Source organism: Palaemon carinicauda, chromosome 25, assembly GCF_036898095.1.
Source record: "Palaemon carinicauda isolate YSFRI2023 chromosome 25, ASM3689809v2, whole genome shotgun sequence".
In the NCBI taxonomy this organism is placed as follows: domain Eukaryota; kingdom Metazoa; phylum Arthropoda; class Malacostraca; order Decapoda; family Palaemonidae; genus Palaemon; species Palaemon carinicauda.
In genome coordinates this window covers 105314410-105330520 of record NC_090749.1, presented here as the reverse complement: position 1 = coordinate 105330520, position 16111 = coordinate 105314410, and the positions used below count along the sequence as shown (strand labels likewise).

Genomic DNA, 16111 nt, shown 5'->3' with positions numbered 1-16111 from the left:
TATAGGGCTTATAGGGTTGTAGCTTGGCTAGTAATACATACATACATATACCAAAGGCACTTCCCCCAGTTTTGGGGAGTAGCCGACATCAACAAAGAAACAAAAACAAAAAGGGGACCTCTACTCTCTACGTTCCTCCAGCCTAACAAGGGACTCAACCGAGTTCAGCTGGTACTGCTAGGGTGTCACAGCCCACCCTCCCACATTATCCACCACAGATGAAGCTTCATAATGCTGAATCCCCTACTGCTGCTACCTCCGCAGTCATCTAAGGCATTGGAGGCAGCAGCAGGGCCTACCGCAACTGCGTCACAATCACTCTCCATTCATTCCTATTTCTAGCATGCACTCTTGCCTCGCTCACATCTATCCTCCTATCACCCAGAGCTTCCTTCACTCCATCCATCCACCCAAACCTTGGCCTTCCTCTTGTACTTCTCCCATCAACTCTTGCATTCATCACCTTCTTTAGCAGACAGCCATTTTCCATTCTCTCAACATGGCCAAACCACCTCAACACATTCATATCCACTCTAGCTGCTAACTCATTTCTTACACCCGTTCTCACCCTCACCACTTCGTTCCTAACCCTATCTACTCGAGATACACCAGCCATACTCCTTAGACACCTCATCTCAAACACATTCAATTTCTGTCTCTCCATCACTTTCATTCCCCACAACTCCGATCCATACATCACAGTTAGTACAATCACTTTCTCATATAGAACTCTTTACATTCATGCCCAACCCTCTATTTTTTACTACTCCTTTAACTGCCCCCAACACTTTGCAACCTTCATTCACTCTCTGACGTACATCTGCTTCCACTCCACCATTTGCTGCAACAACAGACCCCAAGTACCTAAACTGATCCACTTCCTCAAGTAACTCTCCATTCAACATGACATTCAACCTTGCACCACCTTCCCTTCTCGTACATCTCATAACCTTACTCTTACCCACATTAACTCTCAACTTCCTTCTCTCACACACTCTTCCAAATTCTGTCACTAATCGTCCAAGCTTCTCTTCTGTGTCTGCAACCAGTACAGTATAATCCGCAAACAACAACTGATTTACCTCCCATTCATGGTCATTCTCGTCTACCAGTTTTAATCCTCGTCCAAGCACTCGAGCATTCACCTCTCTCACCACTCCATCAACATACAAGTTAAACAACCACGGCGACATCACACATCCCTGTCTCAGACCCACTCTCACCGGAAACCAATCACTCACTTCATTTCCTATCCTAACACATGCTTCCCTCCCTTCGTAGAAACTTTTCACTGCTTGCAACAACCTTCCACCAACTCCGTATAACCTCATCACATTCCACATTGCTTCCCTATCAACTCTATCATACGCTTTCTCCAGATCCATAAACGCAACATACACCTTCTTACCTTTTGCTAAATATTTCTCGCATATCTGCCTAACTGTAAAAATCTGATTCATACAACCCCTACCTCTTCTAAAACCACCCTGTATTTCCAAGATTGCATTCTCTGTTTTATCCTTGATCCTATTAATCATTACTCTACCATACACTTTTCCAACTACGCTTAACAAACTAATACCTCTTGAATTACAACACTCATGCACATCTCCCTTACCCTATATAGTGGTACAATACATGCAAAAACCCAATCTACTGGTACCATTGACAACACAAAACACATATTAAACAATCTCACCAACCATTCAAGTACAGTCACACCCCCTTCCTTCAACATCTCAGCTCTCACACCATCCATTCCAGATGCTTTTCCTACTCTCGTTTCATCTAGTGCTCTCCTCACTTCATCTATTGTAATCTCTCTCTCTCATTCTCATCTCCCATCACTGGCACCTCAACACCTGCAACAGCAATTATATTTGCCTCCCTATTATCCTCAACATTCAGTAAACTTTCAAAATATTCCGCCCATCTTTTCCTTGCCTCCTCTCCTTTTAACAACCTTCCATTTCCATCTTTCACTGTCTCTTCCATTCTTGAGCCAGCCTTCCTTACTCTCTTCACTTCTTTCCAAAACTTCTTATTCTCTTCATATGAATGACCTAATCCCTGACCCCACCTCAGGTCAGCTGCCCTCTTTGCCTCACGTACCTTGTGCTTTACTTCCACATTTTTCTCTTTATATTTTTCATACTTCTCTATACTATTACTCTGCAGCCATTCTTCAAAAGCCCTCTTTTTGTCTTCCACTTTTACCTTCACTCCTTCATTCCACCATTCACTGCCCTTCCTCATGCTGCCTCCAACAACCTTCTTTCCACACACATCACTTGCAATCCCAACAAAATTTTCTTTTACTAACTTCTCCACTCCTCTAAATTGCCAGTTTCTCTTACTTTCACTTCGTCATATATCATTTTCAACCTCTCCTGATATTTACTTTTTACCCCCGGTTTTATTAGCTCTTCAACCCTCACTACCTCCCTTTTACATCCACCTACTCTAGTAATAATAATAATAACAGGAAATTACCAAGTGAATCCTCTTTCAGAAGTAAACACGGTTGAGACATGAAAGGGATAACAAAAAGCACCTTTTCCGTAGAACTTTTTTTTTATAAACAGTAAAATATAATACAATCTAAACTGTAGAAGTTGACTGGTGTCGTCTGTACAACATAATTATAGGCTAGGATAACAATACAGGTTTTTTTTTACAGCTACTTGTAGGTCAAACAATTTGGTTATAACTGTTTTACCCAACTTGTGTTATTCATTTTTTTTTTTGGAAGTTTCAAATGACATTTAAACTTAAAATGACTAATTTTCAACAACCGACATTCTTTACATTTAACAAGAAAACTAAAGTGCATTCTTCAGTGTCCACAGTTATCCCTCCAAGAGAGCGGTAGGTATTAACACCCCGCTACTTTTCTTGCCAATGCGATGCCGAAGCCAATGATTGTATGTTTTCAAGACTTAAAAGGTAAAATTTATGTGATTACTTCAAGCTAGTACAAAATATAACAAATAATCCGTAAAGAAAACTTTTGAAAATATGATCAAAAGACCTCTCCAAACAAAATATCATGGAATTAAAATGTCTCCCATTAACAAAAATATTGTGGGGAAAATTTTAAAAATCATAACATTAAACAATACTGATAATAAAATTAACCAATTTTGGGAGTGTTGTTTATACTTACGAATAATATAAAGTATACATTGGCCTCATACATACAGCTCCAGGAAAATGAACCAATTTTTTTGGAATGTTTTGTGCCCCAAATTAATAAATGTAAAAGAATATTTATCGGCCACGTACAACTGGGCTTCAATAGGCCGCCATCAAATCTGTTTTCGAGACTTCGAACCATACTCCTGTCAAGAATGTCGTACTTGCCGTATCTGTGGAACTCGAAGACTCGGAGTCGGTCGAAAGACCGCACTTTAGCTTTGCGTCCATCCTTCAATGTACATTCTCTATCACACATTGATGTAATGAAGAACATCCTCGACTTACAAACACTTGATACAAAGAAATCGAACTGAGAATAACAAAGATAAAGAAATACTTTAATGAAACAATAATATACTATTAATACTGTAAGCAAAATTACCGTTTTAATAACATACCTGTATCTAATTCGTATGAAACCTGACTATTTTTTCACTTTTGTAGCTGGAAATCGCAGGCATATTTCAGGTTAGGTCAAAATTTAACATGCAGTTTCTTGGAACCAATTAACTTTGTAAGTAGAGGACATTCCATAATGATTCTGTTCCTTACTGAACAACAGGCATTAGGTCACTGTATGAGGTTACAGCCCACCGCGCCTCTAACTTCACTTTTCACCCTTTTCGGTTATTTTTATCACAACAATGTTTTTGCAGTACCAATCGTCGTGGTCTTCAAACCTTCACGATAACTAAGATAAACGATACAGTTAATTACAGTCTTTGACGCTACTTCCGAACCGCCTTTATAGTCGATTCCGTCGCCATCGCTTCTCTGTAAATTATATCGAGCGAAATCGTCTCCGAAATCTCCATATGATATTAAGCAGATTTTTATATACTACAAAGCAGAATATTACAGGATAAACAATTTTGCAAAAAAAAAATATTCAGTTACACACTTATACAAACACAGGGGATAATTTATCATACAACTTTTGCAATCAATCAACTAGCTATGTCTTGGCCTATGTGTGCGTGTGTGTAAAATGCAGCGAAGTCTAAAGAAATGAAAAGTAAAATGCAACGGATGTATGTATGTATAATCCTTACATCTAAAAATGTGCAAAATAGACCTTACTTTCACGAACGTAAATTCGTACAGAAATTATAATTCTTTACAATAGCATCACATAGTGCAAATCCCAGGTGTCGGTATCAGAAGGTGCCTTTGATACGTCGTTCTTTCAAGTGCGACGTATTCAGGGATCGACACCTGCGGCACCCGGAATATGTTCAGTATGGAGAAAGGTGTTCCTTGCCAACGCTGTGTACGAAATGGATACTGTATTCGCGAGCAACGGACGGTGAAAGCCTCGAGATTATTGAACGCAGAACTAATCCGTTGTTTGGGGAAGTTAGAGATAAGAGATGGAGACTTTAGCTATGGTAAGCCGCTCTTCTCGGAGAAGGACACTCTAAAATCAAACCATAGTTCTCTAATCTTGGGTAGTGCTATAGCCTCGGTACCATGGTCTTCCACTGTCTGGGGTTTAGAGTTCTCTTGCTTGAGGGTACACTCGGGCATGCTATTCTATCTTATTTCTCTAACCCTTGTTTTGTTATAGTTTTTAAGAGTTTCAATAGGAGATATTTATAATGATTTTATTGTTCTTAAAATAATTTATTTTTCCTTGTTTTCTTTCCTCACTGGGCTGTTTCCCTGTTGTAGCCCTTGGTCACATAGCATCCTGCTTTTGCAACTAGGGTTGTAGCTTAGCAAGTAATGATAATAGATCAAAACCCGAATCGGTTTAAAATATAGAAATATAGAAAAATCCCAAGTGTGCATTTGATGACAATCATGAAGTAAGAACAACATTTTGGGTGAATTGATACCATTGTATGCAGTTGAAAACCAACGTACATCATACCTTCCTTGTAGTATCTGACCCAATATGAGCACTAATCGTCCTTTGTTGCCCCAGTGCTTGGCTTAAGGCATAAATTTCATATTTAACTCGATTCAATATGAGCCATACAGATCCAACTGGCGTTTACCCCGACAATTATCGAGTATACCTGCACTACACTTCTTCGAACATTGCTAGCCCTAAAGATATGTACTCGAGTGTAACGATACACACTTCCCTTCCATCTTCAACTTACAACCATACTTTACTTTCAGTTCCCTTGCATTTACAACCAAAACACCCGAGAGATACGTTAAATGAGATGCATAAACTTCAAAGAAACTCAGAAGTTTCCGTACGAAGAACCAGATTCAACTTAATCGCCATCAAAGTAATGGGTTCCTGCACTTCGAAATACGTTAAACTCAAAGTGAAGTACAACAAGCTCAATGAAATGATTCGAGGAATAAACATAATTTGTAACATCATTAAAAAATAAACGAGTTATTGGAAATAACTATGCCATGAGTTAATACTAAAAAAGATAAAAAGTACATTTATGTAAAAAATAAAAGGGAAACGTAGTGGAATTAAATATACGCAAATGACGTCCCTCTACAACGTGACCCCGACACTTTCCGGCCGGCTTTGGAGATTCAATCTGCTGAGCCGACAACGTTCCGATAGGCATTTTCAGAATGAACATATTCCTGGCAGCATTAATAGTAGAGAGGCACATGATAAAGAGAACAGAAACAAACATAAAGTGTTGTAAACTGATGCCCAAATGCGCCCGGAAACGGCCTGCATCCGCGGCAGTTGTAAAAGATCGACGTACCCCATGCGTCCGCACAGACTCGTTACAAGTCCATGTCGTCCGAGTCCGGTAAGTCCGGGAGGTCGTCCAGGTGAGGAGCCCTGTGGGGCTCGATGGCGTTCAGGTCGATCAGCGCGCTGTTGTTGTTCTCCTCGAGCCACATGTAGTTGGGCGCGTTGTCGTTATTGTTGTTGAACTCCATACGTTCGGAGAAGTCGTCGTCCACCATGGGATCGGGCAAGGGGCTGGCAGGCCTCCTCAGAGGGGGAGGCATGTAACCCCCTCCGCGCGATCCCGAGGACGTAGACGGCAGCGAGAGCAGGTCGTCCATGTCCGACGAAGAGGTGCTCGACGCGAAGGAGGAAGCCGACGCCCCGGCCGAATCCTGGCTCGGGAAACCCAGAGACGGGGGAGGGGAAGTGACCGAAACGCCCGAGTCTGGCGAACTGCTGTTGGAGGATTCCTGGGGAGGCGCGGCGGAGGAGCTCGCGGTAGGGTCCGAGGAAGGCGCGGGCGCCGCTGCGGCTGCTACGACCCCGGGGTCGCTGGTCGACTTCGCCCCCTGCTGTTGCTGCTGTTGGTTTACGGTCGTCGTGATGATGTTTCTGATGACATTGCCGGGGGGCTGCCATAAAACCACTTCCATCCTGGGTTGCGCTCTGAAACACATCCGGGAAAGTATTGCCAAAATTCTATTATAGATAAAATATGTTTGTGAAAATAAAAACAAAGGAAAAATGAAGAAGGACCTCAACTTTATGAATAAATGTTTGAGAGGTCCAGTATCTAAGTGTCTAAGAGCCCCATAGCAGCTTACACTTCAAGGTACACTGTAGCTAATATTCTATTAATTACAAGCAGTGTATTATCTTCTCTAATATGTGCAGTATGATAATCATTTAATTCAAAAGATTTAGTGCAAAATGCAGCATGTTATCGTTTAGGGTAGCATCGAAAAAAAAAAAACACCAAAATAATGAAATTGATCAAGTTGAGAAATCTTATCACGTTTAAGGGCATAGATGTCCTGTAATTAAAAGGTTATAGCTGCCATGTAATTAAAGGGGGCATAGCTGCCCTGTAATTGAAATAGGTACAACTGTCCTGTAATTAAAAGGGGCATAGCTATCATGTAATTAAAAAGGCATAACTGTCCTGTAATTAAAAATGTATAGCTGCCTTAGAACTAAAAGGGGCATAGCTGTCCTGTAATAAAAAGGGGCATAGCTGTCCTGTTATTAAAAAGGTATAGCTGTCCTGTAATTAAAAGGGGCATAGCTGTCCTGTAATTGAAAGGGTATAACTGTCCTGTAATTAAAAATGTATAGCTGCCCTAGAACTAAAAGAGGCATAGCTGTCCTGTAATTAAAAGGGGCATAGCTGTCCTGTAATTAAAATGGACATAGCTGTCTTGTAATTAAAAGTGGCATAGATATCCTGTAATCAAAAGGGGCATATCTGTCCTGTAATTAAAAGGGGCATAACTGTCCATTAATTAAAAGGGGCATAGCTGTCCTGTAATTAAAAGGATATAGCTGTCCTGTAATTAAAAGATAACAGACTACTATACAAGTTAATTCTCTCAAAGGCAGTCCAATAAAAAACTCTAATCCCAAATTCCCTAATCTTGCCAAATATCATAGAAAATGAGAAAAGCTACAAAATAGAGAGACAAGACAAGTCTCGATAAGTTACGCACAATTTTTTCAACAGCTGCTGGGGAAGTTGCGACTCTCCTGGAATGATCTGGCTGACCTCGTCGGCGATGTAGAGCCGCGGGGACCCCTTAGTGCCCTCGGGCGAAGGCACGCCCTGTTCCTCCTCCCCTAGACCCTGATCCTCGTCCATGTCCGCCACGATTTCCTTCTCGGACCATCCCTGTAAGAGCGTAAATCTTTATCACAGAGTTCAAATCATTTCATTATGGACATGTGGTATTTTACCAGATATGAACCACAGAGAATTACAGAAGAATAAATGAAATTATCTACTGTATATATCACAAACAACTAATTTATATCACATGTAACACTAAGAAATCAGTATTTCATATAAGCCTTTCCATCTGTCAATTTCTATCTTTTGTAACTCAAAGAAAAAAACATTATTACTGTATCTCATGATAAGGTTTTCTATCTGTCAACATCAGAAACCTCTGTACACACTAACCTTCATAGCCTATCCAAGTAATCATTTTGTAAAGGGAAAGGGTAAAAAAAAGAAACCTATAATCCACAAATTTGAAATCATATCAAACAGTACAAAGTATAACACTGATATTTTCTCTCAACTAGGGTTCAAGTTAAATGTTAGTATACAGTCAAAGATTTCTACTGTCACATCTGAAAAATATTCCAAAAAATTTATTATTCGCAAATCTAAAACCCAAACTGGAAAAGCAGGATGCCATAACCCCCAAGGGCTCCAACAGGGAAACTATTCTAGTGAAGAGAGGAAATGACGATACAGATAGAATAGTGTGCCCAAGTGTACCCTCAAGCAAGAGAACTCTAACACAAGACAGTGTAAAACTGTGGTACAAAGGCTACGGCACTAACCAAGATTAGAGAACAACGGATTGATTTCCGAGTTTCCTTCTAGAAGAGCTGCTTACCATAACTAAAGTGTCTCTTCTACCATTACCAAGAGGAAGGTAGCCACTGAACACTTACGGTGTAGTAGTTTACCCCTTGAGTGAATAAGATTTTTTCTATTATCTTGAGTGTTGTCAGGTGTATGAGGACAGAGGGGAATGTGCAAAGAATAGGTCAGACTATCTGATGAATGTGTAGGCAAAGGTTGAAAAAAGAAAATCAGACAATAGCTAGGTTAAGTAAAATTTGAAAATCAAATTGCCTGGAATTACATACAAAAATCAGACTTCATATCAGTTTAGTAAGATCGGTGTTACTCTATGGACATGAGTCATGGTATGACAATGAAACAATCTCCAATAGATTTAGCAGATTTGAGAACAAAGCCCTCAGAAGGATATTGGGAGTTGAATGGCAGGACAGGATTAGAAATGAAACTATGAGAGAGATTACTCTAAGAGTGCCATATGTGGATGAGATCATGATGAGGGGTAGATGGAGATGGTTTGGGCATGCTCTTCGCACTCCCCAAGAGAGATTAGTTCACCAAATGTTCAGTTGGGCTCCACAAGGCACTAGAAGAGTTGGAAAGCCGAGGCCTACATGGTTAAGGACTATGAAGCGTGAAGTAGGAGACGAATCGAGAAGTATTGAATTAAAAGCTCAAGATAGAGACGACTGGGGAAATCTAACCGAGGCTATTTGCGTCAACAGGCAGAAGAGGAGATGATGATGAGTTGACCCCTGGAGTGAAGAAGAATTTGTCAGTTATCTCAAGTGTTTTCAGGTGTATGAGGAAAGAGTACAATGTGTAAAGAATGAGCCAGAATATTCGGTGTATGTGCACGAAAACGAAAAATGAGCCGTAAACAGAGAGATCCAATGTAGTAAATTTGGCCACTCAAAGGACCCAATAACTCTAGAGTTAGTATCTCAACAGGTGGCTGGTGCCCTGGCCAACCTACTACCTTATAGAGCTTTCAAAAATTACAGTATCCTGTGTCAAGGTTTGGGAGACATTTAATACCAAGGGGAGATTGGAGAAAACCTTTATAGTTACAATATGAATTTAAAGTTAAAAGACCGGAGAGAGTAAGATGGAAGGAAACAGTAACAGAAGTACAGCGCAGTAAGAGGAAAAAATATAGGTGTAACTAAGGGGCAAATTACTGCCTACAGTACACCATGTAAAGTACACCAATGTCACCGTTCTCTCGATATGCAAAAGCATCTGTTAGAAGATCAAAAACTTCAAAGAATTGGACAAAACCGGATGTCCTCTTACAAGAAAATCAAAAAGCCAGCGTTAGGTTTGCAATAGCTTTCCTTACTCAAACACAATATATTGTACAATACATAAAGTCCTCGACTTACTAACTTAATAGGTTCCAAGAAGCTGTTTGTAAGTCGATTTGTGTTAAATTTTGTCTTAGGGTCGGCTTCCCTTAACTCGGCCTACGATTTTCAGCGGCTAAATTTCAACAAATAGTTCCGTTTCATATTTCAACTGTTGTCTTGCTACATTAAATTATTTAATATTGTCTAATTATTTAATTCGGAACTTTTGATACATTATCCGAGACTTAGGATTTCAGTTGGTTTAGGGAAACGTTTGTATGTTGAGAACCTTATCGAAAGTCAGTCCAGTGAGAGGTACTCCATCAGCCAACGAACGAGAGGATGATCGTATTTCTATAATTCATATGGACTTTCCAAGTTTCTTGTAAAAGCCTGTCCACACCAGGAAACACTAGAAACAGTTTCAAAATGGTTTCCATATTGAAACTTTCCGAAAACTTGATTCCAAACCGCTTGCAAAATGTTTAGAAACCGTTCGCAAATTGTTTGGAAAGTATCTCAAAACAATGTCTTCTCCTGTCCAGACCTCAGTTATTTTAATGCCAGTATTTTACTTGGCCCTTTTGATAAAGTCAAGGAAGGGCGGCAAGAAAAAGAGAAAGACATGGGTGAGAAAGATTTGGAAAAAGCTTTTTTTTTCTTCTAAATCCCTGTCAAAGTCAAGTTACAATCGAGAACAGAAATACCGTACCCTCTTGCCCAAACGGTGGTTGAAATAGCTCTCGGACAGGTGAAGGGAGTTGAGATGGGCCGCCATCCTCTCCTCGCTTATGTGTTGCTTCGTGACCGGTTTCCTTCTGTAAGAACATCCCGCTTGCTAGTTAAAATGTTAAATGAAGAGTTGAGATAGCCATATTTCAATCGCAGTACAACTAACAAGGGAATTTCCTTTACTGATATTTCTTAGCTTTGGAATAAAAACAAATACTGTAAGATTCAATTTTGCCAAACGGTAGAAGATACGACGGAGAGATCTCATGCTCCGACGGAGCGAAAGACGAGGTCGCGATACTCACACTTCTTCCGGTTCTTCTTCGGGCTTACGTTTATATACAATTGACAGTCCAGATAAGTGAGATCCAGCCATTCTATGATAAAAACAAAAAGAAAACATGAGTATTATCAAACTACAATAAAATTGTACTTGGAATTTTTAAAACAAAAATACAATACAGTACTGTACTGTATGTAGTAAAAATTATATACTCCTGTCTTCAACACATTTAAGAAGAAAAAAACATTCTTTTCAATAGATATACATAAATTCTGCAGTTAGAAAACAATGTTTTAATCACAGCAATAAATTACCGTCAATAATCTAGAACCTAATACTGTATACCATTGTGGAAATAACGTATAGTGATGTCCTTACATATGATATGAGACTGAAAATATTCAAAGCAAATATTGCAGACTACACTAAAATTATACTTGAGCTCTTAGAATTTTTAAACAAAAATGCTGTAGTGTACATAAAAAATGTTTATACTTATGTCTTCAACATATTACGAAAAAAGAAATTGTCTTTTTAATAGATATATAGAAATTCTTTAGCTGGAAAATCAATGTTTTAATCACAGAAATAAACTACTGTATAGAATTTTGAATTTAATATATCATAGAAGAAATACCATACAGTGACGTCCTGACACCCAATGTAAGACTGAAAATACTTAAAACAAAAATTGATAACTTGGCAAAAGAAAAATCATACCTGAAATTGAACCCCATTGGGGACGGAGAGTTAAAGTAAGTGACGCTCGGCATTTGAGGATTGCCGAGGGTCGAGGCAATACTGTTAGATGTTACTATGGGAGGGGGAGGAGACAGGGTGGTAGGGGACGTGAAACCCCCGATCCCCCGCATGGTGACCATGTTGGGCCTGGAGACGGAAACATAGCTCACGGTCGGGGACGACAGGGGAGACGAAACCTGTATTCCCGTCAATATCGCCGATCCCGGGGATGATAAGGATGATGGTGATGACAGCGGTGGTAGCGGAGGTGGCGACGGCACAAGGGAGGGTGCGGGAGGTTTGCCTCCGTCGGCGGCAACGGCAGAGGCGCCCAAAACAGGCGCACTGTGGCATGCAACGGGAGTAGGAGTAGGGGCGGGAGCTTGTCCGAGGCTAGGCGCCGCATGGTTAAACGCCAGGCTCGATGTGTCGAGGGCCAAGCCCGCTGCTGCCGCGCTGTGCCCTATGGAAGGTGCGGCATGGCCTAAGGTAGCCGCGCCCAGCCCTACGCCGCTCGCGACACTGCAGCCTATTGCCTTTACCTCGGAAAAGCTCATTGCATCTGCGCATCTGTAAAGTTCGACATATAGTTTGATCAAAATTTTTGTATGGAAAGAGAAAGATTACTCTACTGTACTGTTACCTGCAAAATTGTTTTCCTGGAGCCGCTCCCAGGGATAAAGGATCGCCTCGTCATTATGGGGATTAGCTTACTTTTAATAAGAATTGTTAACAGCACGGATGTTAGATTTAACCTTTGAACTGAAAACATTCCAAATGAAAGAACTGAAAGGAATCCACTTTTCCACAAACTTTTCTTAAGTAAAAACTGATACTGAAATTAAGCACCATTTGTTTTAAATTCCAACTGAGCTCATCCAACATAACAGTTCAAAGTTTAGTTGAAATAAATAAAATTACATCAGTTTTCTTGAATGAGGAAAGTTTTGTGACAAATATTAGTGCAGTGTTAATTTTTACATAACCAAGGTATGTTAACGAGAGTAAATTACCAAAATAATACGTTCTGTAACAGGAGAGAAAGGGTCAGGTTACTTTCTGTTTGAGAATAAAAAACACCTAAAAAAATTTACATAGAATTGTCACAAGTACTCAAGCAATTCTATGGGGCATTTGCTATTGCCAATTCAATTTATTTTAAAAGCAAACTCCCAAATTGAACCCACTTTTCCTTTAGAACACTACTGTACTATTCATATAGATTCGAGAGTCAAAATTTGAGTCCTATCTGGGTTGTCAAGGTATGTAATTCTATAATAAAATGTACCCTCTCTCTTCCTACCATCTTGCTGTCTAATCTTTTACCCCATTACCATCTCGGCACTGAATTACCTCCGTGCCACAGGGCCGGGACACAGTGCCAAAAATCCATAAGGAAACTATCTCTAGAATGTCTAAAGGTTAACCATTTTCCGACAAAATAGGGAAAAATTCTATCAGTAATTACTGTACCTAAATTCAAAACAATTAAATCGCTATCGACTTTATGAATTTCATTATGTTATTTACAACTTTACCTTACCACAAAAACCAGTTGATATTTTATACATTTTATAGAAGATGGGGAAGTCTTTCTCTATATTTATTTTGACTATGCCTATGAAATCAAATGTTTTAATTCTTCGATACACAAGAGAAATTATCTTTCACTATGAGGATTTCCAGTCAACATTATTCATAACAGTTACTTAGGCAACTAAATATATTGAAAATATAAGTTAGCTTATGTATCAATTTCCGCTAAAACTATTGGAGAGAGACTCCTAACTTCTCTCCGCAAACTAGTTATGTCGAGATAAAAAAAAAAAGGTAAAGTTTGTCTTTTCCTCCTTTTATTATACATCCAAGAAGGTAATGTATAGAGTAGAAAAGGCTTGTTTTACGTTTATATATCGTTTCCCCAGTATGTTTTCCCCACCCAAAACCCCGAGTTCCCACTGGGGATCCCCCATTATCAAAACCCCGAGTTCCCACTGGGGATCCCCCATTATCGTAGGATATAGATGTATATATATTTCTGAAACTATTCATTTGCGACGGGAACGAGTGTCATTTTCGAAGAGCGTAATTTTTTCTATAAGAAAAAGTAGTTTTCTTCCTAGGTTACATTGCCCTGTAATACACTATAATAATACCAAAAAGAATGCAAACAACATTAACAAGTAGATGATGACTATCATCGTGATAGAGCAGATTAAGCTTAAACTTATAATTTTACCAATATTTAAGCTATATACCATACTAATTAAGCTTATACAGCCTTGTTAGCCTACTGCTTTAGAATTTGATATCACTTCAAAGTACAGATTTATATCGGCATAAAACTTCAGTCAGTTGTCAAACTTGGCAGCAGAAAAAATTATTATTTTAATCAAATCAACACAAAGAATCTTCTTCCTCCCTAATTCTATACATAACTCAGGTATGGAATCTTCGGTATTATTGTAGTGTATTACAGGGCAATGTAACCTAGTAAAAAAAACTACTATTTCTTATAGAATAAAATTACGCTCTCTTCGAAAATGACACTCGTTCCCGTCGCAAATTAATAGTTTCAGAAATATATATATATATATCTATATCCTACGGTAATGGGGGACCCCCAGTGGGAATTCGGGGTTTTGGGTGGGGAAAACATACTAGGGAAACGATGTATAATCGTAAAACAATACCGAATGTTCTTGAAAGGTTGTACGAGGAATATGAATAAACTCAAATGGCCGAAGTGAAGCATCGATGGGCCAAAGGACATTATGGCTCTTCCTAGCCGGTAAATATTTACCCGTACGAAAACACTATTGAATATTGATACCTAGCTTCGACGAAGCAACGTTGGATACCACATCATTATCTAAGGGGAAATAGCCCCGTTTAATTAATAAATATCAGTACCTAATAAACCTTATCCTAGTTTGGGGGGGTGCCCAACCTGCCTATACTAATCCAGGATTTATCATAATTATTATCTAAAACGTGAACTACAGTCGACACCCATTCGCTTACGACCTCACCGTTAGTAATATTTCAGCCATTTTAACTAGGTAAATCTATCCACCATTTTATAAATAAGTATTAAGGATAATTATTTATCTAATTAATTAACATATCCAACAATAATTAACTATAAATTAGATAATTTAATAAAAAAAAAAGAAAATTCTCCTCTCACCCGACGTCAACCAGGGCACAGCAGAGCCATACAATTCTTTCCTCCTCCTTATTTCAGCCTCTTTTAATATCTCTATCCCCTTCTGGATTTAAAATTAAGGATTCAGGATTAATCCCTGGCGGTTGTCTGGCCGTAATCCGGATTAATTAAGGGATTTAGCTACGCAGATTGGGGATTTATCTCACTCGATGTTTACCAAACAAAGCTATACTATACATCGGCTGCTAAAGTGTACATCTGCAAGGAACTTGTTTTGATGGAAGCGTTCATTTATGGTATTTTGTAATTTTTGTGATCTTTTTATAATTTTATTCATTAATTTATTGATTTTATATCATTTTATGATACATAAAAGTTATAATAATATTACTTATATTTTTAAGAATATATTTTTGGTTTTATATACATGAAAAATTACTATTTCTCGTGTAATTAGTTATTTTGTTTATTCATTAATTTATTGATTTTATAACATTTTATGGTATATAGAAAATATAATAATATTATTTATATCTTCTTAAATAATATTTTGCTTTTATATACATGGAAAATTATTATTTCTTGTATAATTTGTTATTTTGTCATAAAGAACTTCTCTTTAATGGAGGTACTCATTTGGGTCAGTTATAATTTTATTTGATAATTTAGTTATTTTCTAAGTTATTGAAGCATTTAGAAAATTTAATAGTATTATTTATAATTATTAAAATAATTATATTACTTTTATATCAAGAATAAATTGGTTATTTCTTATATAATCTACTATTTTTCGCTTACGAGAAATTTCTAGATACTTCGTGCTTCTCATGCAGCACAAGTCCACAAATATTTTTCTTAATAAATTTTAAAAATTGTTTTGTTTTTTTCTAAGATATACAAAGATTTAATAAGTTAAATTTCTATATTTAATTCTATAATCTTTTTGATTAGGCCTATTGGATTTTTACTTAAATAAATCAGTTAAGAATAATTCATTATCAAATTAATTAAATTCCAGTTTAAATTAAGATTATTAACTACTTGTATATTTTTTCAGCTTAAATACGTTTTATTTATATATACCTATATATAGTAATTAATCATCTTTGATTTCTGGAATTCCAGTAGAACACTTACAGCTGAGGAATTTTCCAGCAATTATAACATGTAGATGAATGTACTTCAACTTTCCCGGCCCCAACGCTAGGTTATCATAATTCGTATACATTTTAAATATTTCTTTTTTTTTAAATTTTGAGATCCTGGGGCCATTATGAATCATACCTTCATATTTGTGTTGGACATATTTTTGTGTTCTACATCCTCAGGACATTATGGTATTTGATAGAATTTTCCAGTTATGCAGTTCCAATACTGTATTACAAAG

General features: G+C 38.0%; 1 protein-coding gene across 1 annotated transcript; it reads right to left on the bottom strand.

The window, feature by feature from the left end:
* Positions 1-2555: 2555 nt before the first annotated feature.
* LOC137618804 (uncharacterized) lies at positions 2556-14974 on the bottom strand. Its single transcript, XM_068349010.1, has 6 exons — positions 14746-14974; positions 11535-12125; positions 10837-10908; positions 10512-10617; positions 7567-7745; positions 2556-6526 (listed from the first exon to the last, which is right to left on the bottom strand). The coding sequence occupies exons 2-6, from the start codon at positions 12110-12112 to the stop codon at positions 5911-5913; spliced, it is 1551 nt and encodes a 516-aa protein (XP_068205111.1). The 5' UTR covers positions 12113-12125; positions 14746-14974; the 3' UTR covers positions 2556-5910.
* Between the last annotated feature and the right edge of the window lie 1137 nt (positions 14975-16111).

Bases quoted from the DNA above. Each gene is read 5' to 3' on its own strand.
- LOC137618804 (XM_068349010.1), bottom strand. From the start codon at position 12,112: ATGAGCTTTTCCGAGGTAAAGGCAATAGGCTGCAGTGTCGCGAGCGGC. The intron at 10,618-10,836 runs GTGAGTATCGCG...ATGTTCTTACAG, and splicing joins GAAGAAGAACCGGAAGAAGT to AAGGAAACCGGTCACGAAGC. The intron at 6,527-7,566 runs GTGCGTAACTTA...GATGTGTTTCAG, and splicing joins CAGCAGCTGTTGAAAAAATT to AGCGCAACCCAGGATGGAAG.